The 25,262-nt window shown below is 45.9% G+C and overlaps 2 protein-coding genes across 3 annotated transcripts in view; one reads left to right on the top strand and one right to left on the bottom strand.

Annotated features, from left to right (window-relative positions):
* Nucleotides 1–1,844: 1,844 nt before the first annotated feature.
* LOC112068889 (copine-4-like) lies at nt 1,845–20,631 on the bottom strand. Its single transcript, XM_070438322.1, is given in 21 exon segments — nt 1,845–8,187; nt 8,773–8,839; nt 8,950–9,119; nt 9,519–9,623; nt 9,625–9,653; nt 10,253–10,294; nt 10,297–10,303; nt 10,464–10,501; nt 10,504–10,517; nt 10,822–10,882; nt 10,885–10,952; nt 12,047–12,158; nt 15,155–15,215; nt 15,604–15,690; nt 16,104–16,202; nt 16,879–16,968; nt 17,077–17,160; nt 18,870–18,940; nt 19,354–19,543; nt 20,361–20,465; nt 20,551–20,631. Coding segments are annotated over 21 exon segments (1,701 nt in total). The 5' UTR covers nt 20,617–20,631; the 3' UTR covers nt 1,845–8,052.
* A 2,619-nt stretch (nt 20,632–23,250) lies between these two features.
* Nucleotides 23,251–25,262, top strand: part of dync1li1 (dynein, cytoplasmic 1, light intermediate chain 1) — a 21,766-nt gene continuing 19,754 nt past the window's right edge. For both annotated transcript variants that reach the window (XM_024136097.2, XM_024136096.2), the window contains exons 1-4: nt 23,251–23,389; nt 23,767–23,840; nt 24,220–24,336; nt 24,885–25,115. In XM_024136097.2, the coding sequence (XP_023991865.1) occupies nt 23,286–23,389; nt 23,767–23,840; nt 24,220–24,336; nt 24,885–25,115 (526 nt within the window). In that variant the 5' untranslated portion in view covers nt 23,251–23,285. The remainder of the gene's footprint in view (nt 23,390–23,766; nt 23,841–24,219; nt 24,337–24,884; nt 25,116–25,262) is intronic.

The following is a 25,262-nucleotide window of genomic DNA, read 5'->3' as shown; positions in this document are numbered from 1 at the left end:
GTAGCTCGTTTATTCCAAGTTCCCAGTTGTCTTGAACTCACTAAAGAACTCAGATTTTGCATTTCCGAGTTAACAGTTGTTTTGAGCAATGCGCAAATCATGCTTCATTGACAGCATGGCCAATGTTGAATGTTTATGTTTATTTTAAACTAGGAAAAGAGACCCTTAATCATAGACTTGGGACCACACAGCCACTCCATTGAATAGCAGACTAATGATTGCTTTGCAATGCTTGCAGTTAGCCACTGATTCCTTCCAACCACTCATTGTTGAATTTGCGATTTTTCCAACTTGTCATGTAATGTTTATGTCCAATGGCCGATGAGCACCGATACGTTTTATCTATAATTTAGCTCCATTATTTATCTTCATATGACAAGGATTGGCCAGTAGAATGTCGACTTGATTCATGATGACGACTGCTAGCTAAGATTTTGAAACTATGATTTAACTTGTAATGTAACTCTATGGCAGCACCCACGGGGCTTGAATTTTCTAGCTCTACCCTTAGACTTGTTGGTGACGTAGTGTCCCTATGAGTGACAGAACACTGAGCCAATCACGACGCAACGCTCCGTATTTTCTGCTGGCTTGCCCCACTACCACAGAAGCACTGAGCTAGGCTGAAACACCTGCATTTTGGAACTGCCTTACTGAAGAAAACAAAAAAAGAGACCATGTTTGTCTTTATTAACTCAATGATATATCTTTTTTTTTTTTTTTTACATTGTTTGTAAACTGATATGTGACACGTATTAATGCAAAAAATAACATGAAAAACAGGACAACATGACGGGTCGTCACTGCACACATACACCATGGTACCAAGACATGGTTAGGAATATGTATTGCCTTTTTCGAGTTACATTGTGATTTATATTTTTTTTTACCACACGTTTCCAGTCAGTGGTAAGTCTTATCAACAAATTCTGATTTGCAAAGGGGGTCTTGCTGAGAAGGGATTTGTAGATACATGTGAGCCAGTGGGTTTGATGGTTGACAGAGATGGCTGGTTGATGATGGATAAAGTAAGGTCTTGGTGATTTTGAACAGGGCATAAAACGTCCACGACCTCACCCTCCTCCTCTCTCACCTCTTCCTGCTTCCTGTCTTCCTCCCTCCTTCCTCCTAGGGGCCCAAAGCATATGACTGAGTTGTACAGAACATCCTCCTCCTCCCTCTTTCCTCCTCATTCACTCCCTCCATCCCAGAGAACTCAAGTTCCTGAGAGAGCTTAATTGGAGAAATCGGTGTCCATGTTCAGAATACTGACGATGCCAGTCGGAATGGGGATTATTCCCAGTGTTCTGATGCATTGAGCTTGTCCTTGTGGTTCGCATGAAGATGACAGAAAGACAGACAGATAAACAGACAGACAGATAAACAGAAAGACAGACAGACAGATAAACAGACAGACAGACAGTCAGATAAACAGACAGTCAGATAAACAGACAGTCAGATAAACAGACCGACAGATAAACAGACACAGTCACACAGAGACAAGGGCATCTGGGAAACAATAGTATATGATGTGATCTGGTCTGTAATACAGTAAAGTGCCTAATCCACAGAAACACAGAACGCACGCACGCACGCACCACGGCACGCACGCACCACGCACGCACGCACGCACGCACGCACGCACGCACGCACGCACGCACGCACATACGAACACACACACACACACGCACATACACACACACCACACACACACACACACACACACACACACACACCACACACACACACACACACACACACACACACACACACACACACACACACACACACACATAGCTGTTCACCTCAAATGCCTTACAAGTAACAAAGGTTTATGAAATTAGTACAATTGTAATATGTTATTTATTTAGCAAACTCTCAACAACCTGTAGAAAAGGAAGTATATAACACAGCTTACAGTATACAACCCCTAACCCCTTAAAAGCCACACTCTGTAAGATGTGCATACATCAAAGAGTGGGCCACCAAACGTAAACAACAGAGAACATTCATCCAATTACATTTTTACATGCAAATAGCATTTCATTCTATATGAAATATATCATTAGTGCTGAAGGAATTACATTCCATGAGAGCAACATCACTCTAAACATGATATTGAAGCTATACATTATTTGTTTACAAAGTCTTCTATGTTACCAAAACCCTAGACAATGGAGATAATTACTGTATGTTATTATAAGGTAAGTCTCTTACTAATCTCTATTTAGCCTATGCTGTATGTAATAATGTTCAAATCTTAAAAGTCACCTTTAAAAGGTGTGTGTGTGTGTGTCAACAAGTGTATAATGTTTGTGTGTATGTTTGTTGTTATGTATATACACACAGACTATGTGATATAATGTAAGATATAAAACTCATTGGGCTAGCATGCGTAATACAACATGTAATACACTATGACGTAATTCCCGGTCACAACTTGTGACTGGTTAACGTGCTGCTGTGCAGTTTGTTGCTAACCTTACTTTGCTACCTGCCAACTTTACAGTTTTTACTTTTTAATTACCGTTTTTTTTTTTTCCCTCACTCAACTTTATTCATTCAACTTTTTCATCCCGGACGTGCTTCGTCAGGACCTCCACCAGCCGAAGCTAAGTATTAACATTAACATTATGCCTTCTAATTGCAGTCGTTGTACTCATAATATACAGGAGAACGATCACCTTATGGCGAGGATAGCTGTGCTGCAAGCCCAGCCTCAGACGCAATCGTTAGGCAAGGGTAATTTAAGTGTAGGAAAGGATGAAACAGCGTCTGTGCCACCAATAAGTACAGATAGTAGTATAAATCCCCTCGCACAGTCCCCACAGCCGGACAATTTTCTCATGGCTTCTGGAGGGAAATGCTGTAGGAATGCTCAACCGGTGTCGCTCATTCAGCCGACAGAAACTTTCAACCGGTTCTCCCCATTAAGCAACGGGTTGGAGTCTGAGGCCGAGCCTTCTCTGGTCTCTACTCCTCCCGTTACGGGGTCTGAGACGCCGAAGCCTCCCACCATTAGCTCTGACAAATTGAAAACCATAGTCATTGGCGACTCCATTACCCGCAGTATTAGACTTAAAACGAATCATCCAGCGATCATACACTGTTTACCAGGGGGCAGGGCTACCGACGTTAAGGCTAATCTGAAGATGATGCTGGCTAAGGCTAAAACTGGCGAGTGTAGAGAGTATATGGATATTGTTATCCACTTCAGCACCAACGATGTTAGGATGAAACAGTCAGAGGTCACCAAGCGCAACATAGCTTCAGCGTGTAAATCAGCTAGAAAGATGTGTCGGCATCGAGTAATTGTCTCTGGCCCCCTCCCAGTTAGGGGGAGTGATGAGCTCTGCAGCGTCTCACAACTCAATCGCTGGTTGAAAACCGTTTTCTGCTCCTCCCAAAAGATAGAATTTGTAGATAATTGGCCCTCTTTCTGGGACTCACCCACAAACAGGACCAAGCCTGGCCTGCTGAGGAGTGACAGACTCCATCCTAGCTGGAGGGGTGCTCTCATCTTATCTATGAACATAGGCAGGGCTCTAACTCCCCTAGCTCCACAATGAGATAGGGTGCAGGCCAGGCAGCAGGCTGTTAGCCAGCCTGCCAGTTTAGTGGAGTCTGCCACTAGCACAGTCAGTGTAGTCAGCTCAGCTATCCCCATTGAGACCGTGTCTGTGCCTCGACCTAGGTTGGGCAAAACTAAACATGGCAGTGTTCACCTTAGCAATCTCACTGGAATAAAGACCTCCTCCATTCCTGTCATTATTGAAAGAGATTGTGATATCTCACATCTCAAAATAGGGCTACTTAATATTAGATCCCTCACTTCCAAGGTAGTTATAGTCAATTAACTAATCACTGATCATAATCTTGATGTGATTGGCCTGACTGAAACATAGCTTAAGCCTGATGAATTTACTATGTTAAATGAGGCCTCACCTCCTGGTTGCACTAGTGACCATATCCCCAGCGCATCCCGCAAAGGCGGAGGTGTTGCTAACATTCACGATAGCAAATTTCAATTTACAAAAAAAAAAAGACTGCGTTTTCCTCTTATGAGCTTCTAGTCATGTAATCTATGCAGCCTACTCAGTCACTTTTTATAGCTACTGTTTACAGGCCTCCTGGGCCATATACAGTGTGCCTGACTGAGTTCCCTGAATTCCTACCATGGCAGACAATATTCAACATTTTAATATTCACATGGAAAAGTCCACAGAACCACTCCAAAAGGCTTTCGGAGCCATCATCGGGTTTTGTCCGGACCTACTCACTGCCACAGTCATATTCTGTACCTAGTTTTGTCCCGTGGAATAAATGTTGTGGATCTTAATGTTTTTACTCATAATCCTGGACTATCGGACCACCATTTTATTACGTTTGCAATCGCAACAAATAATCTGCTCAGACCCCAACCAAGGATCATCAAAAGCCCTGCCATAAATTCTCAGACAACCCAAAGATTCCTAGATGCCCTTCCAGAATCCCTCTACCTACCCAAGGACGTCAGAGTACAAAAATCAGATAACCACCTAACTGAGGAACTCAATTCAACCTTGCGTAATACCCTAGATGCAGTCGCATCCCTAAAAACAAAAAACATTTGTCATAAGAAACTAGCTCCCTGGTATACAGAAAATACCCGAGCTCTGAAGCATTCTTCCAGAAAATTGGAACGGAAATGGCGCTACAGCAAACTGGAAGTCTTCCGACTAGCTTGGAAAGACAGTACCGTGCAGTTTCGAAGAGCCCTCACTGCTGCTCGATCATCCTATTTTTCCAAGTTAATTGAGGAAAATAAGAACAATCCAAAATGTATTTTTGATACGGTCGCGAAGTTAACTAAAAAGCAGCATTCCCCAAGAGAGGCTTTCACTTCAGCAGTGATAAATTCATGATCTTCTTTGACGAAAAGATCATGATCATTAGGAAGCAAATTACGGACTCCTCTTTAAATCTGTGTATTCCTCCAAAGCTCAGTTGTCCTGAGTCTGCACAACTCTGCCAGGACCTAGGATCAAGGGAGACACACACGTTTTTTAATGCTATATCTCTTGACACATTGATGAAAATAATCATGGCCTCTAAACCTTCAAGCTGCATACTGGACCTTATTCCAACTAAACTACTGAAAGAGCTGCTTCCTGTGCTTGGCCCTCCTATGTTGAACATAATAAATGTCTCTCTATCCACAGGATGTGTACCAAACTCACTAAAGGTGGCAGTAATAAAGCCTCTCCTGAAAAAGCCAAACCTTGACCATGAAATAAAAAAAACTATTGGCCAATATAGAATCTCCCATTCCTCTCAAACATTTTAGAAAAAGCTGTTACGCAGAAACTCACTGCCTTCCTGAAGACAAACAATGTATACGAAAAGCTTCAGTCTGGTTTTAGACCCCATCACAGCACTGAGACTGCACTTGTAAAGGTGGTAAATTACCTTTTAATGGCGTCAGACCGAGGCTCTGCATCTGTCCTTGTGCTCCTAGACCTTAGTGCTGCTTTTGATACCATCGATCACCACATTCTTTTGGAGAGATTGGAAACCCAAATTGGTCTACACGGACAAGTTCTGGCCTGGTTTAGATCTTATCTGTTGGAAAGATATCAGTTTGTCTCTGTAGATGGTTTGTCCTCTGACAAATCAACTGTAAATGTCGGTGTTCCTCAAGGCTCCGTTTTAGGACCACTATTGTTTTCACTATATATTTTACCTCTTGGTGATATCATTCGGAAACATAATGTTAACTTTCACTGCTATGCGGACGACACACAGCTGTACATTTTGATGAAACATGGTGAAGCCCCAAAATTGCCCTCCCTGGAAGCCTGTGTTTCAGACATAAGGAAGTGGATGGCAGCAAATGTTCTACTTTTAAACTCGGACAAAACAGATATGCTAGTTCTAGGTCCCAAGAAACAAAGAGATCTTCTGTTGAATATGACAATTAATCTTGATGGTTGTACATTCGTCTCAAATAAAACTGTGAAGGACCTTGGCGTTACTCTGGACCCTGATCTCTCTTTTGACGAACATATCAAGGCTGTTTGTCACGTTTCTGACCTTATTTCCTTTGTTTAGTCTTTATTTAGTTGGTCAGGACGTGAGTTGGGTGGGTATTATCTATGTTGTCTGTTTCTATGTGGGGTTTTCTCGTTTGGCCTGATATGGTTCTCAATAAGAGGCAGCTGTCATTCATTGTCTCTGATTGGGAACCATATTTAGGTAGCCTGTTTTCTGTTGGGGTTTGTGGGTGATTGTCTATGTTATGTTGCATGTTAGCACAGTGTTTATATAGCGGTCACGTTCGTCTTATTCGTTTTGTTGTTTTTGTTTAAGTGTTCTTCATTAAATATACAAGAATGTATTCAAACCACGCTGCGCTTTGGTCCGCTTCTTACGACGATCGTGACACTGTTTCAAGGACAGCTTTTTTCCATCTACGCAACATTGCAAAAATCAGAAACTTTCTGTCCAAAAATTATGCATAAAAATGTATCCATGCTTTTGTCACTTCTAGGTTAGATTACTGCAATGCTCTACTCTCCGGCTATCCGGATAAAGCACTAAAAAAACTTCAGTTAGCACTAAACACGGTTGCTAGAATTGACTAGAAAACAAAAAATGTGATCATATTACTCCAGTGCTAGCCTCTCTACACTGGCTTCCTGTGAAGGCAAGGGCTGATTTCAAGGTTTTACTGCTAACCTACAAAGCATTACATGGGCTTGCTCCAACCTATCTTTCCGATTTGGTCCTGCCGTACATACCGACACAAGACGCAGGCTTCCTTACTGTCCCTAGAATTTCTAAGCAAACAGCTGGAGGCAGGGCTTTCGGTCTCGACCTTTAAGTCTTTATTGAAGACTCATCTCTTCAGTAGGTCCTATGATTGAGTGTAGTCTGGCCCAGGAGTGTGAAGGTGAACGGAAAGGCACTGGAGCAACGAACCGCCCTTGCTGTCTCTGCCTGGCCGGTTCCCCGCTCTCCACTGGGATTCACTGCCTCAAACCCTATTACAGGGGCTGAGTCACTGGCTTACTGGTGCTTTTCCATGCTGTCCCTAGGAGGGGTGCGTCACTTGAGTGGGTTTAGTCACTGACGTGATCTTCCTGTCCGGGTTGGTGCCCCCCCTTGGGTTGTGGCGTGGGACAGATCTTCATGGGCTATACTCGGTCTTGTCTCAGGATAGTAAGTTGGTGGTTGAAGATATCCCTCTAGTGGTGTGGGGGCTGTGCTTTGGCAAAGTGGGTGGGGTTATATCCTACCTGTTTGGCCCTGTCTGGGGGTATTGTCGAACGGGGCCACAGTGTCTCCTGACCCTTCCTGTCTCAGCCTCCATTATTTATGCTGCAATAGTTTATGTGTCAGGGGGCTAGGGTCAGTCTGTTATATCTGGAGTATTTCTCCTGTCTTATCTGGTGTCCTGTGTGAATTTAAGTATGCTCTCTCTAATTCTCTCTTTTTCTCTCCCTCTCCCTCTCCTTCTCCCTCTCCTGCCTCAGGACTACCTGGCCTGATGACTCCTTGCTGTTCCCAGTCCACCTTGTTGTGCTGCTGCTCCAGTTTCAACTGTTCTGCCTGCGGCTATGGAACCCTGACCTGTTCACCAGACGTGCCACCTTGTCCCAGACCTGCTGTTTTCAACTCTCTAGAGACAGCAGGAGCGGTAGAGATACTCTGAATGATCGTTATAATCTCCACCCGCACAGCCAGAAGAGGACTGGCCACCTCTCATAACCTGCTTCCTCTCTACCCGGCACAGCCAGAAGAGGACTGGCCACCCCTCATAACCTGCTTCCTCTCTACCCAGCACAGCCAGAAGAGGACTGGCCACCCCTCATAGCCTGGTTCCTCTCCAGGTTTCTTCCTAGGTTCCAGCCTTTCTAAACGCATTTGATTGATTGATAGTTAAACCCACCAAACTACTTCTCTGAGCTACACTACTGTATGCAGGGTGTGTGTATGGGTGAGTATGTATTAGTTTGTGTTTATAACGTGTGTGTATGTGTGTGTGTGATTAATACGTGTGTATGTGTGTGGTCAGGGGCTGAAGGGTCTGGTAGATTCGTCGTAGTCAGACAGACATTTGGGATGGATTCCTTTGGCATTGTAGTAATCCACCACCTGATTGGGCACCTCTGCTAGCACACTCTTAGCTAGCGCAGCCGGGGATGCCTGGGGAGACACACACACACCAACACACACACACATTACACACGTTTACACACACAAGTTATACAACCTCACACACGCACACAAACACAGATATTATACACACACTTGCGAGTGCACTGACTACTCAAAGACTTTTGCTGTCTGTTATTTAAACTGTACAGTGATTACACCAACCCCTTTGTCTGTTTCTCTCTCTCTCCCTTCTCTCTCCCTCCCTCCCTCTCTCTCCTGCTCCCCTTCCTCTCTCTTCTCCCTATTCTGTCTCTCTATTTCTGTTCTGCTTGGAGCATGTGAAGTAATTATTTGCTTTCTCCGCCTGTCAAAATTGAAATACATCATGACACACACATGCAAATACACTCACACACATGGGCACGCACATACACATGCACACACAGACACAGACAGACACACACAGAGACAAACACAGAGACAAACACATGCATGGACACACACAGATACACACACACACGCATAGCCAATGGATAAATTTGTTTTGACCAGCGCAGCTAGACCACGTCACTGCTCGTTATTCATACACACACACACACACGCATGCATGCACAGACACACACACAGACTTACGTGTTTGAAGTCTTTGAAGGGAACAAACTGGACAATGTCTCTGAGAACAGGTTCTCCTTTTGGGGACCTGAAAAAACATGACTCTATTATATAATTATGAGTTATTACATGAACATCATAAATGTTCTTATTAAAGAGACCGACAGACAGACATGCAGAGAGGTATAACAGACTAACCTGAGTATTCCATCGTCTCCGTCCAGCATCTGCATGTCACTGAAGTCAGCGTTTCCCACTCCTACTATGATGACAGACATGGGTAGGTGGGAAGCATGGACTATAGCTTCTCTAGTGTCAGCCATGTCTGTTATCACTCCATCTGTTAGGATCAACAGGATGAAATACTCCTAAGAGGCAGCAAAGAGAGAGAGAGAGGGAGTGAGAGAGAGGGAGTGAGAGAGAGAGGGAGCGAGAGAGAGAGAGAGAGAGGAGCGAGAGAGAGGGAGCGAGAGAGAGAGAGAGAGAGAGAGGGAGAGAGAGAGAGAGAGGGGCGAGCGAGAGAGAGAGAGGGAGCGAGAGAGGGGAGCGAGAGAGAGGGCGCGAGAGAGAGAGAGGCGAAGAGAGAATGAAGGAGGCAATGGTTCACATGTGTGTTTAGTCAGCCGACAGGTTCAGAACAAAAATATTCAAAATATTATATTCAGCCAGCAGATGTTTTGATTGGTCAAAAGAAAGGAGCCGTTTATCTGGGTAATGTGTGTGTAAGTTTATACAAAATGATGAATGATCACTGATCTCTGTCTTACCATAGCTTCCATGGTGTGCATCTCCTCTGAGGCAGAAGAAGCAACTTTCTGTATGATGGGAGCGATGTTGGTCGGTCCGTACAGCTGGATCTTAGGAAGACACGCCCTGGTAGGCTTCTACCACACCCTGGATACCTGAAACACACACACGTGCGCGCACACACCACCCACAAAAAACAACAGTTAAAAAAAAACATGTGATTTCTCCAACTCCACAGTGGTGGTAGCTCAAACATTCTCCTTCTCTTCTACTGATCAAGGAAACCTGTCTTTGTAGATAACACACAGTTTGGTGTATTTAAGATTTAGGCTCACACACACACTCACACACACACTCACACAACCACGCACCACACAGATACACACACACCACACACACACACACACACACACACACACACACACACACACACACACACACACAACAACACACACACACACACACACCACACACACACACACACCACACCACACACCACACACACACACAACTACCCTCACTCACTCACTCACGCAACCACGCCACACAGATACACACACACACACACACATTCCACCAAGCCAGGTGTCTAAAGTGTGTATGGAGGCTCATTTCACACATTCAGATTAATGTTTTAGAGGCTCAGTTAAAAATACCATCTCCCACCAATACCAGCTGTGTACTGTGTGTGTGTGTGGTGTGTTGTGTGTCTGTGTTGTGTGTGTGTTAGAGGTGTGACAGGCGTGATGCTCACCGGGACATTCCGGATTGTCTTCATCAAAGTTCACGGCAAATCGTGTGACACCTGAGAATGTGTGAGAGGGGAGTTTACACACCCACAGACACACACCTCAACAACATAGTGGGATATTTCTAGCATGGTCACACGTTTTGAAGATCAACTAGATGACTCCACAACAGCACTCCCAGACATCTCCAGATCCACTTTGTTGAATATCTCTAACCTTGAAGTCAGGTGGGATCTGAGCTCCAAACCCAAAACTGGAAACATCTTGTCACTAGAGAGCCGAGAGAGAGGAGATGGAGAGAGAGAAATAGAGACAGACAGAGAGAAGGAGATGGAGAGAGAGAAATAAGACAGACAGAGAGAGAGGAGATGGAGAGAGAGAAATAGAGACAGACAGAGAGAGAGGAGATGGAGAGAGAAAATAGAGACAGACAGAAGAGAGAGAGATTCACAAAAATACTAATATGACGCATGTGAACTGTTTGCCCAACTAAACATGCTAGATGCAATCATCACGATGTCCTATTACAGGCGCATTGATTAGGTTTTGATAATATAGATAATTGATAAGTTACCTGTCGTAGTCTTGACATATTTCTCCCACAGCCACCAGGGCTTTCAGGTACTCATTGGGCTGTACGGATGGATGTAGTGGAGAGAACAGCTGTTCCCGGGTCTCCGTTGATGCTGTAAAGTCTTATGCCACCTGGGATACACACCACAATATAAGGATGATACATGGCCATTTCATAAGGAGATAAATCAGACAATATCTGGCTGCATTCAACCACCACTTTACTTTACTGACTTTACTTGTCCACATGGGACATTCTCGTTGCAGTGTCATGTACACACGTTTAAGTGACGTTTAAATACCAAACAAATGACAATACACACTATCATAACAGTTACGATACCAATAAAAAAAGGACTAGCCTGGCTGGCCTTACTGAGTCGACAGGAACATTAGCCTGCTGGCTATGGATCGACAGAACATTAGCCCTGCTGGCCTTAACTGGTCGACAGGAACATTTAGCCTGCTGGCCTTACTGGGTCGACAGGAACATTAGCCTGTGGCCTTACTGGGTCGACAGGAACATGTACCTGCTGCTTGCGGGCTTACTGAGTCGACGGAACATCAGCTGTGGCCTTACTGGGGTCGACAGGAAATCAGCCTGCTGGCCGTTACTGGTCGACATAGGAACATCAGCCTGCGGCCTTATGGATCGACATGAAACTTAGCTGCTGGCGCTTACTGGAGTCGATGCAGAAGCATAGCACTGCTGGCCTTACTGGATCGACAGGAACATTAGCCTTCGTGGCCTTACATGGGTCGACAGGACATTAGCCTGCTGCCTTCTGGGTCGACAGGAACATTAGCCTGGCTGCCTTACTGGTCGACAGGAACATTAGCCTGCTGCCCCTTACTGAGTCGACCAGGAACATAGCCTGCTGGCCTTACTGGTCGACCGGACATTAGCCGCTGGCTACTGGGTCACAGGAAAACACTTAGCCTGCTGGCCTTACTGGTCGACAGGAACATTAGCCCTGCTGGCCTTACTGGGTTGACAGGAACATTAGCCTGCTGGCCTTACTGGGTCGACAGGAACATCAGCCTGCTGGCCCTTACTGGGTCGACAGGAAGATTGAGCCTGCTGGCCTTACTGGGTTGACAGGAACATTAGCCTGCTGGCCTTACTGGTCGACAGGAACTTAGCTGCTGGCCTTACTGGGATCGACAGGACACATTAGCCTGCTGGCCTTACTGGGTCGACAGGAACATTAGCCTGCTGGCCTTACTGGGTCGACAGGACAACATTAGCCTGCTGGCTGATGATACGGGTCGACAGGAACATTAGCCTGACTGCCTTACGTGGCTCGACAGGCAACATTAGGCCCTGCATGGCCTTTGCTGGTTCGACAGGAACATCAGCGCCTGCTGAGCCTTACTGCGAGTCGACAGGAACATTAGCCGCTGGCCGTTACTGGGTCGACAGGAACATCAGCCGCTGGCCTTAACTTGGGTCGACAGGAACATTAGCCTGCTGGCCTATACTGGATCGACAGGAACATAGCCTGCTGGCCTTACTGGGTCGACAAGGAAATTAGCCTGCTGGCCTTACTGTAGGACGCAGGACACTTCAGCCTTGCTGGGCCTTACTGGGTCGCACAGGAACATTAGCCTGCTGGCCTTTACTGAGTCGACAGGAAATCAGCCTGCTGGCCTTACGGGGTCGACAGGAACATCTAGCCTGCTGGCCTTACTGGGATCGACAGGAACATTAGCTGCTGCCTTACTGGGTCGACAGGAACATTAGCCCTGCTGAGCCTTACTCGGGTCGACAAGGAACATTAGCCTGCTTGGCCTTCACTGGCGTGCGACAGGAAAACATTAGCCTGCTGGCCTTATGGGTCGACAGGAACATTAGCCTGCTGCCTTACTGGGTCGACAGGAACATTAGCCTGCTGGCCTTACTGGGGTCGACAGGAACACTTCGCCTGGCTGGGCCTTACCTAGGGTGGATAGGAACATCAGCCTGCTGGCCTTACTGGGTCGACAGGCACATTAAAACTGCTGGCCTTATGGGTCGACAGGAACATTAGCCTGCTGGCCTTACTGGGGTCGACAGGAACATTATAGCCTGGCTTGGCGCCCCTTAAAAACTTGAGTCCGATAGCGAACATTAGCCTGCTGTCGCCTCTGACTCCGACAGGAACATTAGCCTGCTGGCCTTACTGGGTCGACAGGAACATTAGCCTGCTGCGCCTTACTGGGTGGATAGGAACATCAGCCTGCTGGCCTTACTGGGTCGACAGGAACATTAGCCTGCTGGCCTTACTGGGGGTCGACAGGAACCATAGCCTGCTGGCCTTTACTGGGTCGAACAGGAACATTAGCCTGCTGGCCTTACTGAGTCGACAGAACATTAGCTGCTGCCTTACTGGGTCACAGGAACATAGGCCTGCGGCCTTACTGGTCGATAGGAACATTAGCCTGCTGGCCTTCTGGGTGAGATAGGAACATCAGCATGCTGGCCTTACTGGGTCGACAGGAACATTGCCTGCTGCGCTTTACTGAGTCACAGGAACATTAGCCTGCTGGCCTTACTGGGTCGACAGGAACATTAGCCTGCTGGCCTTACTGGGTCGACAGGACATTAGCCTGCTGGCCGTTACTGGTCGACAGGAACCATTAGCCTGCTGGCCTTACTGGGTCGACATGGCATTAGCCTGCTGGCCTTACTGGGTCGACAGGAACATCAGCCTGCTTGGCCCTTACTGGGTCGACAGAACATTAGCCTGCTGCGCCTTACTGAGTCGACAGGAAATTAAGCCTGCTGGCCTACTGACGCGACACGGAACATTAGCCCTGCTGGCCTACTGACGTCGACAGGAACATTAGCCTGCTGGCCTTACTGAGTCGACAGGAACATTAGCCTGCGCTGCCTTACTGATCGACTCGCTACTGAGCGGAATTAGCCCCAGCTATTTAGGAGGGTCTCACACCTGGCCAAATGATTGTCTAGGTTCTGTTTTTCCTGCGAGGGGTGCCCTATACCGCGCCAGAGGGGAGTAGCTCAAAGTCCGGGTACAGGGGGGGCTTGGGTCTAAAATTATTTTTGTAGCCTTGCGGAGGGCCCTGACCTTAAAGATCTCATCAGACCTGTCTGTTTGACTCCAAGTACCTTGCTGCTGTGGTGATAATCCTTCTCAGCATATATTTCTCTGGCTTGACAGTGGCATTGCCAAACCACAAACAATACAAAAAGTTAAAATACTCTCAATGAAAGATTTGTAAAACAGAGTCAGTTAGTACAGTCAACATTGAAAGATCCCAGCTAGTGTGTGTGCCTGCACAACCACACATACACGCACAACCACACACACACCCACACGGCCACACATAACACACACACCCAGATACCATCATGCACACACAACCACACACACACCCTACATGCCCCCCCCCCCCCAGATAACCATCATACACACACACCCCAGATAACCATATACCACACACACACACCAACACACACACCCAGATAACACCATAACACACACACACCCCCAGATAACCATCATACACACACACACACCCAGATAACCATCATGCCACACACACACACCCCAGATAACCATCATACACACACCACACCCCAGATAACCATCATACACACACACACCCCCCCCAGATAACCATCATACACACACACCACCCAGATAACATCATACACATACACACACCCCAGATAACCATCATACACACACACCCCCCCAGATAACCATCATACACACACAACACCCAGATAACCATCATACACACACCACACCACCAGATAACCATCATGCACACACACCCCCCCCCCAAGTAACCATCATACACACACACACCAACCAGATAACCATCATACCACACACACACCCCCCCCAGATAACATCATACACACACACACACCCAGATAACCATCATACACACACACACACCCCAGATAACCATCATACACACACACACAGCTTCCAGCCAGATAACCATCATACACACACACACACCCAGATAACCATATGCACACACTCACACACACACCCAGATAACCATCATGCACACACACACACCCCAGATAACCATCATACACCACACACACCCCAGAATAACCATCATGCCACACACACACCCCAGATAACCATCATGCACACACACACACACCCCAGATAACCATCATACAACACACACACCCAGATACATCATGCACCACACACACCCCAGATAACCATCATGCACACACACACACCCAGATACCATCATGCACACACACACCAATAACCATCATACACACACACACACCCAGATACATCATGCACCACCACACCCCAGATAACCATCATGCACACACACACACACACACTTACTGTGAACTGGATTCTGACAGCCTCCCATGATGTAGTCCAGGAAAGAATACATCTTGATGATCTGTCATAGAAGGAACACAGTTAAAGGAAGTGTGTGTGTGTGTGTGTGTGTGTGTGTGTGTGTGTGTGTGTGTGGTGTGTGTGGTGTGTGTGTGTGTGTGTGTGTGTGGTGTGTGTGTTGTGTGTGTGTGTGTGTGTGTGTGTGTGTTGTGTGTGTGTGTGTGTGTGTGTTGTGTGTGTGTGTGAATACATCTATAAAGTGCATGTAGAAATACACGAGTATACCGCTATTAATATATAAAGAGTATTACTTTACTTGCTTACTGTACAAGGGCATTCATAACAGCTTTATCAGTGTTTCAATGCTATTCAATACTATTTCAATACTATTTCAATAATATTCTAAACAATATGGATAAAGAGAGAGTGATAGGAAGGAGGAGTGTTACCTTACAGTGGTTGAGGACGACGACACCAGAGTTTCTGTAGTTTTTCTTCTTCACCTGGTACTTAGGGTTTATACAGTCCCATTGCATCTACACGTACACGCACACCCACGTGCAAATGCAAGTATTCATTTTTTTGCCATATTAAAGTAAATCATTCATTTTTAGCTGTAACATTTTCTCATTAAGGGTCAGATTAAGTTTAGGTTGGGTTAAGGTTGGGTTAGGTTAAGGGTTAAAGTTAGGGTTGGGTTAGGTTTTAAGATTGGGCTAGGGTTAGGGTTGGGTTAGGTTTTAGGGTTGGGTTGGGGTTGAGTTAGGTTTTTGGGTTGGGTTAGGTTTTAGGATTGGGTTAGGGTTAGGTTAGTGTTAGGTTAGGTTTTAGGATTGGGTTAGGGTTAGGTTAGGGTTAGGTTTTAGGATTGGGTTAGGGTTAGGTTTTAGGATTGGGTTAGGGTTAGGTTTTAGGGTTGGGTTAGAGTAAGGTTTGGGTTAGGGTGTACCTGTCTCCCTTCCAGGTCTGTGCGTATCTCCTTATAGGTGGTCTGGAACTCTCCAATGAAGTCGTGCTTCCCATTGGAGTCCCAATCATACACTGTGCACTGAAAAACACACACGCACACACACACGGAAATGCCATGCTGAATGATTGATGGCTGGTTTCGGTGGGGGGCCGTGAAATATTAATCTGGAGATGCTGAGAAGGACTCAGCTGTAGAGAGAGAGAGAGTGTGTGTGTGCACACTTTGTGGTTGGGAATAGTCATTAGACAGCGATGGTTGGAAGCTGAGACGTGTTCAGTGGGGCACAACGTAGCAAAATGAAAACATTTCCAAACAGAGAAACAAAATTTGTCATCATATTTGTAGTATCTCTTCTGTTTTAAAGCATTTTCTTCTGTTTGTGCTAACTGATCACTGATTCAGATCTGACCTAACTCAGTCCCTCTGTTCTACTCAGAGAGTCTATAAACAGGTAACTGTGTGTGTGTGTGTTCCCCACTAACAGGGCTGACAAGAGCCACGTAGAGTTAAGAGGGTAGTGAATAATGAATGACCTCATGTTTATTCATGAAGACAATAACGTTTAGAATCAGAGTCCCACCACACACGATGCTCAGCTAGCCTGGGCATTATTTTGGGGAGGTAACACAAATCTTCAAGTCGTAGGCAAGATTACTTATAATCATCACATGCATGTCGTTCACCAAAATACCTATTTGGTTTGATTATGGTTAGGTTAGAAGACATTATGGTTAGGTTATAGTTGTGATCTTACCTTTAGTTGGCGGTCATGGTCTCCGCTACATAGTGTGTTGAGAGAGACCTTGAATGACTTCCACACCGGGCTGAGGTCGTTCATCACCGTCTGACAACACACACACACACACACGTCATTATCATAATCTGTGCTCATACCGTGTGTGCGTGCGTGCGTGCATGCGTGCATGCGTGCGTGCGTGCGTGTGTGACTTACCTCAGTTCTGTGAACTAGTGATCCGCTGCCATCGTCATTTATTCTGAAGATTTCCAAAAACGGATCTGATTTACTGAAGAAATCCTACAGAAAAACAAAGACATCTTGTTTGATGATCAGCTTATTGTTTGATGGTCAGTTTATTCCTCTACTTTATATTTTTTATTTCATTTAAATATGTATGCCATTTAGCAGACGTTTTTATCCAAAGCGAATTACAGTCATGAGTGCATCATTGTCTTTAAGGAAGCTAAGGAATAATAAGCTAAGGAATAATCACTCTTCATCTTCTCCTTTCCTCCTCTTCTCCCCCTCCTCTCCTCCCCTTCTCCACATTCTCTCCTCTTCTCCCCCTCCTCTCCTCCCCCTCCTCTCCTTCTCTTCTCCACGTTCTTCTCTCTTCTCACCTTATTTCCTGCTTCTGCCACCTTGTCCTCTCGGAGCCTCCTTCCTCTCCTTCCTCCTTCTTCTCCACGTCTCGCACCTCTTCTCCGACTGTCTGAACTCTCACTCATCTGTTTCTGTCTATTCACCTTCTCTCGTTGCTCCGTCATTCTCCCCACGTTCTCCGTCCTGCCCTCTACTCCCTCTCTCTCCCTCTGTCTTCCCGACATCTTGTCTCCTCCATCCTTCTGCCATTCTCATCCTCCTCTACTTAGGGCCGCCGCTCTTCTCTGCACGTCTTGTTCGAGCCGCACATACTTTCTCCAGTCCAGACCTCCCTCTTCCGCACTTTCTCTTCCTGCCTCTATTTCTCCAGCCAAAGTGTCTCTCTCTCCTGTCTTCTCAACATTCCTTCCGTCCTCCCTCTTCTCTCAACCCGCTCTTGCTACGTTCTGCACTATCAGTTCTCATCCGACTTATATTTCTCCTCTTCTCCACCATTAATAGCCTCAGCCTCTGCTTCCAAGCACCTCATCTCTCGACGCTTCTCTCACTCTTCTCTTCTTCATTCGTTGTCTCTATATTCAGCTAATTTACTCACCGCTCCTGCTCTCCGTCTTAGCTTAGCACATCATTGTCGTCTTCCTTACGCCGCAGTTACTTCTTTTTCTCGATCTTCTCATCCCGTCCTCCACCGTTTCCCTTTCCTTCCCCGTTTCCATTCCGCTTCTTCTACGGAACGCTTTGTCCGCTCAGTATAATTGCATACTCTTTCTTTTTCATCTCTGCAGACCACTGTTACATTAATTTGATGATAAGGCTCCCACTGCTCAATGTTTGTATGGATGTATCACAGACGGCCACTGCAGACTAACTCACATCTCACACACACACGACACACCCCGACAACAGCACCACTCGAAGGTGAACCCTTAGTATATAAGGCATGATTAGCACAACGCATCCACCACACACACCGATCCACACAACACACACCCACATATACGCGTGAGTTCACAGCACACGATCCCGAGTGGGTCGGTTCTCCGTGTTTTCATATGTCCTTCGGACTCAGAGACGAGAAATAACGATCCCCAGCCACAGAGCACCTACACACCACCTCGACAAGCATTCTACGACACACAGCACACACACAACACAACACCACCACAGCACACGCACCATACACACACACATTCCCACCCACATTAGTGATTTCGTCTAGTTTGCGGAGCGCGTGGTGGCGCGTTCTACGCTAGTCATGCATTACTGATACTCTCCTGATGTTACCCTAGAGCGGAAATGCCATCATCATAATCATCATCATCATCTGAACTTGTATCGTCTGTTTGTTTGTGTGTGTGTGTGCGTGTGCACGTTGTGTGTATGTGTGCGTGAGAGCTTCGTACTGTGATGGAGGACTTGCTGGTAGTGTTTCCCTGTTTAAGTAACGCTTTGGACAGTTTCCTCTGGACACGATCTGCACACACACAACCCAACAGAACAACACACCACATGCAACACAGCCACCACCCACACACACACAACACACACACACACTCCACACACACACCACACAACACACCAAAACACCACACACACCACACACACACACCCCACCACAGACACACACACGAGCACCACACAGAAAGACAGACAGACATGTAGACAGGTCGAAAACGGTTATAGCAGATTCCGCACTAATCTTTCCCTCTGTCCTCACATGCACACACCTGTCCCAATGTGTATTTACCTGTCCTCACCTGCACACACCTGTCCTCACGTGTATTCACGTGTATTCACCTGTCCTCACGTGTATTTACCTGTCCTCACGTGCACACACCTGTCCTCATGTGCATTTACCTGTCCTCACGTGCACTCACCTATCCTCACATTCACTCACTTGTCCCAACGTGCACTCCATAGCTCCGAGGAAGTCTGTGTCTCTGAGTCCATTGTGAGCTGAGCTGATGTCATGTAGCTCATAGCGAAGACGCTGAACCTCCTCAAAGTAGAAGTCAACCAGAAACACCTTGGAAAACACTGGATTGATACTGCTACGGATCACCTCTGTACGGTCCACCTGCACACACACGCCCACGCGCACACACGCACGTACACTCACGCACACACACACACACACACACACAAAGGCACACACGCAGGCATGCACGCACACACGCATACACACAAACACACTTTAAAGTTGTCACACAAGTAAAATATCCAATGGTGATTATTGTAAACAAACAAGCGGTAATGTTGACAATTCAGCACCATTGAAGCGGACAGCGACATCATCATTCTCAAGCTCAGCACCACATGGCAGTGGACAGCAATCGTTTCAGGTCCCCACTGTGAGAATCTCTGGAGACACATCCACCAGTAAGGCCTAACAGTTAGTAAGAAGACTAAAAGCCTGGAGCTATGAATTCTCTTTGTCAGCCTGTTCAGCAAAACTCTTGAATTGTTAATCATAGGGAAAAAATTGCAACTAAACCAAAATAGACCTCTCCTTTGTTTCTTCACAAGTCCAGCCACATAAGGGGAGCAGATTGTTTAGGATTTAGAGACATCTAACTGCATTCTCCTGATAAACCACTCAAAGAGTTTGTTTCTGGTCTTCTGGTCTTTACTAAGAAGCTTTAAACTCTCAGAGGAAAGAAACTACTTCTGTGGATGCGGGTTGAACGAGTGCGAGAGAGAAAGAGAGAGAGAGAAAGAAAGAGAGAGAACGAGAGAAAGAGAGAGAACGAGAGAGAGAGAGTGTGTGTGTGTGTGTGTGTACTGTGGCAAAAGTCAGCTTTTATTTTCTTGTCGAGTCAGGCGCAGAGAGACAGAGAGGGAGAGAAACGGCAGAGAGGGAGCGAGAGAGAGAGAGAGATGGAGGAAGAGAGTACCTCAAACCACTGCCCGTGTGACTGCATCTTGAGGACAACACAGGGGTCTGGTTTAGAAAGGGCATCTCGGTCTGAGATCCCTCGACAAGCCACTCTCAGCTCAACCTGTCATCAATAAATAAATTATTTGATAGATCAATTTGTCAACTAATCATTTTGTTAATCAATCAATCAAGTGTTTATGAGCTACCTTGGTCAGACAGGAAGAGTTGCACAGGCCAAGGGTCGCCTCTGCAGACTCATAGATGTTACTCATGCTGGACACACGAAGGACCTGCAGACAGACACACACACACACACACACAGGAAGAGTTGCACAGGCCAAGGGTCGCCTCTGCAGACTCATAGATGTTACTCATGCTGGACACACGAAGGACCTGCAGACAGACACACACACACACACACACTTAAGTGAGAAAATACATTACACACACACTTTAGGGAGAACACACAATCCTAAACAAACCCCTCTGTTACAACATGAGAAGATGCTGTGGAACTGAGTAAGCAGTAAGCAGTTCTTATGTTCAAGGTCAGAACTCACACAGACAAACACACACACAGTGCTGTGTTTCAGTTTTTGGACCATTCTACATTCTATTCTGCATTATATTCTACATTCTAGTGTAGTTTAGTCAACATTCTAGTATAACCTCTACATTTAATATTCTATAGTTTAGATCAAGGATGTCAAACTCATTCCATGGAGGGCTTAGTGTCTGCTGGTTTTTGTTTTTTCATTTCAATTAATACCTAGACAACCAGGTGAGGGGAGTTCCTTACTATTCAGTGACCTTAATTAATCAATCAAGTACAAGGGATGAGAGAAAACACGCAGACACTTGGCCCTCCGTGGAATGAATTTGACACGTGGTCTAGATCAATCCTCCATCAACTTCAATCTGCACTATTATATAGTATGTGCTCTCTCTCTCTCCATCTCTTTCTCTCTTTTTTATGCCACTGCCTGCAGTTTGGTAGCAAACTCAATATGACCCAGTTCTGTTCCACAGCTCTCCGTCTCTCTCCCGTCCCCCCCCTCTCTCACTATCTCTCCCTCCTCCCTCGTCCTATTCCTCCTCTATATTTCATGCGCTCAGTGTGTGTGGATGCTGGGGTGATTATTTTTAGCTGAGATAATCAGAGTAGGGAATAACAAATGGACAGATAATTAATTCTATATCTGAGTATCTCTCTGTCCAATCACAACTTTAAAAGGCAGCATCAGAACCAATCACTGATCAGAGATCCACTGCCCTTGACCCCTGGCCTTCAGATGGACTCAGAAACATGGGACAATTCCAGTGTGTGTGTGTGTGTGTGCGTGTGCGTGTGCGTGTGTGTGTGTGTGTGAGTGATGACATTAATAATAATGAATAATGAATCATTAGGGCAGGAAGGTCCATGCTGAGTAATCCCTCCACAGGCTTAGAAAGCTACCACATAACTCTCTCTCTGTCACCTGTGGCACGCACGCACGCACGCACGCACGCACGCACGCACGCACGCACGCACGCACGCACGCACGCCCACACAAACACACATACACACTGAACCTACAATCCCATAACATAACACAGCATACCGTAACAACTCTTATGTTATTGAGCAGGGTGTGTTGCATGTAAAAAACAAACATCCAAAGCCTTTGTCAAGTTATAACATGGACACGGGGGTGTCCACACACACACACACAAACACACACACTCAGCCCAGTGCCCAGAACATCCATACCTTATTAGTGTTCCAGTCAGTAACTCACCTGAGGTACCAGGTAGATATGGGCAGAGCAGTGAGATGAAGGAAACTTCACTGCTGGGCGGAATCACAGTGACTTCGCCGTCCTCACACACTCTGCACCCATCCCGTTTCTCTCTCTCTCTTTCTTTCCCTCTCTCCGTACGTCAGCTAAGCAGTAGGTACTGAGCCTTGCACCTCAAGCCATGCGCAGACAGGGGATACAGTACATCAGGGTTCTCACGGTATGAATGAAGAGAACATCTCTCTCTGTCTCTTTATCTGTCTCTACTTCTGTCTTTCTCCCTCCCTCTGTCTCCTCCCAGTAAATTATGATGAGGAGGGTCGCGCAGTGCCGGTTAACTAACGGTAGTTAGTTAGTATCTTTCCCAAGTGGTAGAGCCACGGGGAGCAGCAGGCAGGGGGTACAGGACTGTGACGGTACAACGGCGTGACCCAGTGGTGGATAGAAGTGACTGCACTTTACTGTGTGATGAGCTGGCCCATCCATTCAACATGTAATCCAGATCAAAATAATCCTGCTGTGTTGTGTTAGATTATCATATGTTATCCCCATCAGATTTGGTCCCACCTTTTTCGAATGCAACTTTGCATGCAAGACAAATCTGAACTAAATATATGTGATACCACATCATATGTTTTACCAGCAATGATTATATGACATCAAATGAATACACAGGACACTAATGGTCCGTTTCCCGGATACAGAGTAAACCCTGCACTAAAAAGCATACTCAATAGTGAATCTCCACTGAAATAGATTTTTAGTCCAGGATTATATACAACTATAAAACAACACACAGGATAATTTTGACCTGGATAAAACATTCCATAAAACAGGCCTCAGAGAGCAATTGATAATAAGCTAATTATATTGGCGATAAAGAGTAATCTAGTTACAGCAACTCTGAAATGTTGAAAAGTATGTAAACTGGAATACAAAACACAATGTAAACGCATGAGAAAGTCACTTAATATACACCAATCAAAAAATTCAAGTGAAGTCCTTCACTCTGGATCTTATCTGTAGTTAGCACGGATCTGTTTATTTAATTCGTTAATGAATTAATTAGGCTAATTTTATTTGTTTATTGTGTTATTCTACTGGACGACCACGCCCAGTACTGTGCGTTACATCCGGGTCTTTGTTGGTTGGCAGCAGTGAAGATGGCGGCGTCAGGGAGGAGTACATTATTATCCTCCAACAACAGTGGACTAAACAGCACAGCCGAACAACCCAACACTGAAGACGAAGATGGACAGGATTTATGGTGGGAACAACTGACACCTGCCTGTTTAGATCCAGGAGGAGCTTTTCGATGGAGAGCGACTGTTATTGTTCAGAATCCGAGTGACAGCCCGTCTAACACAGCTAGCTAGCAGCAGCTAGCCCATTGATGCTAGCAATAGAGATTGGCTAGGTTTACGAATGAATGGTGATGCTGTCTGATGATTGTGTGGTTTAGTTAGTTAGCATTTCTGCATCGGCTTTTAGATTGAGTAGCCAGCGATAGCTAGCCTTGGCTAATGCTACTGGTGATGATAAGCTAGTTAACTAGCTAGTCAGTGGAATGATTCTATAAAATGTACATGTAGACAGTCAACTAAATTAGCTAGTTAACGGTCTGCACTATCCATCTATCCGCAGGTCTGCTATTCTGAGCGAAGTATCGACGCACTCCAGATCTAAACTACCGTCCGGGAAAAATGTGCTGGTCATGGGTGGGTATCTGTCTGTCTGTCTCTGTGTGCGTGCGTGTGCTAGCTGTGATGAACCTCTCTCCCCCACCCTGCCTTCTCCTATTACAATGATGGACCAATATGATACCAGCTATCAGTCAGGCTTTATGTTGCTTTTATATGGCATTATGTAGAATGTGTGTGTGTCTAGCAATCCTTGTCTGAGTCCAGTCAGCCACATTCGCCTAGCAGTAACAACCCCAAGGATAATCCTCTGCTACAGAGGCTAATCAGTATGGCGTGAGGAATGCTGCCTACTCTGCAGTATTTACTGATGGGCCTAATAGTAGAATATTGTAATGTGTCATTGTTAGGTATTTAATACCTGTCTGACTGTCTTTCTGTGTGTGTGTGTGTGTAGGGGAGGTGGGTTCGGGGAAGACCACCCTAGTTGCTAAACTACAGGGTGTGGAGGACTTCCTGAAGGGGCGTGGCCTGGAATACCTCTACTTTAGTGTCCATGATGACGACATTGATGGTAACCAATCACAGCTTTCCTTTTACCTTTTACACCATCATTGCCTTTTAACCACTAGTAGTGCTGAGTGATTAGTCCTTTGAGGTCGGATAGGTTGCTTTCGGTTTTATAATTATTTTGAATCATAAAATGTATTAAGAAATAAACACATTCAAATGATTTTGGAGCTTTTTAATTGACATTCCAAAACCAAAAATAGTCAACATTCAAGTTATGGTCATTGTAGTTAATTACAACATTTCTGCGCTGAACAAGGTTGAATATTTGCCGAATGAAAACTACAACTCCCTTTAGCCCAGCATCCCATATACTGTAGTTCTTGACTTGACTTTTTCGTGAATGATTTGATTTCTCTCTATAGAGAAACAGCGTCCACCCACGAAATGTTGGTTAATTTCTCTGCACTACCTACTAGGTCTGTCTATAATGTGGTGTGTGTGTGTGTGTGTGTGTGTGTGTGTGTGTGTGTGGTGTGTGTGTGTGCTGTGTGTGGTGGTGTTGCGTGTGTGTGTGTGTGTGTGTGTGTGTGTGTGTGTGTGTGTATGTAGACCAAACCAGGTGTAATGCCTGGGTGTTAGATGGGGATCTGTACCATAAAGGTCTGCAGTCTGTTGCTGTGCAACGAGAGGCGCTTGGTGACTCGTTGCTATTGGTTACTGTGGACCTGTCGCGGCCGTGGGTCGCCATGGAATCGCTTCAGAAGTGGGCGGCTGTCGCTAGGGAACATATCGACAAGCTCCGGGTTCCCCCGGAAACACTGAGGGAGCTGGAGAACAGAAGTGAGTCAAACACAGGTCATGTTTTACCCTCTGACCTCTAAACAGGACCCTAAACAGGCCCTAGACCTAACCCTGAACAGGCCCTAGACCTAACCCTGAACAGGCCCTAGACCTAACCCTGAACAGGCCCTAGACCTAACCCTGAAC

Source organism: Salvelinus sp. IW2-2015, unplaced genomic scaffold (genome assembly GCF_002910315.2).
Source record: "Salvelinus sp. IW2-2015 unplaced genomic scaffold, ASM291031v2 Un_scaffold778, whole genome shotgun sequence".
Lineage (NCBI taxonomy): Eukaryota > Metazoa > Chordata > Actinopteri > Salmoniformes > Salmonidae > Salvelinus > Salvelinus sp. IW2-2015.
This window is presented reverse-complemented; position numbering and strand designations above follow the sequence as displayed.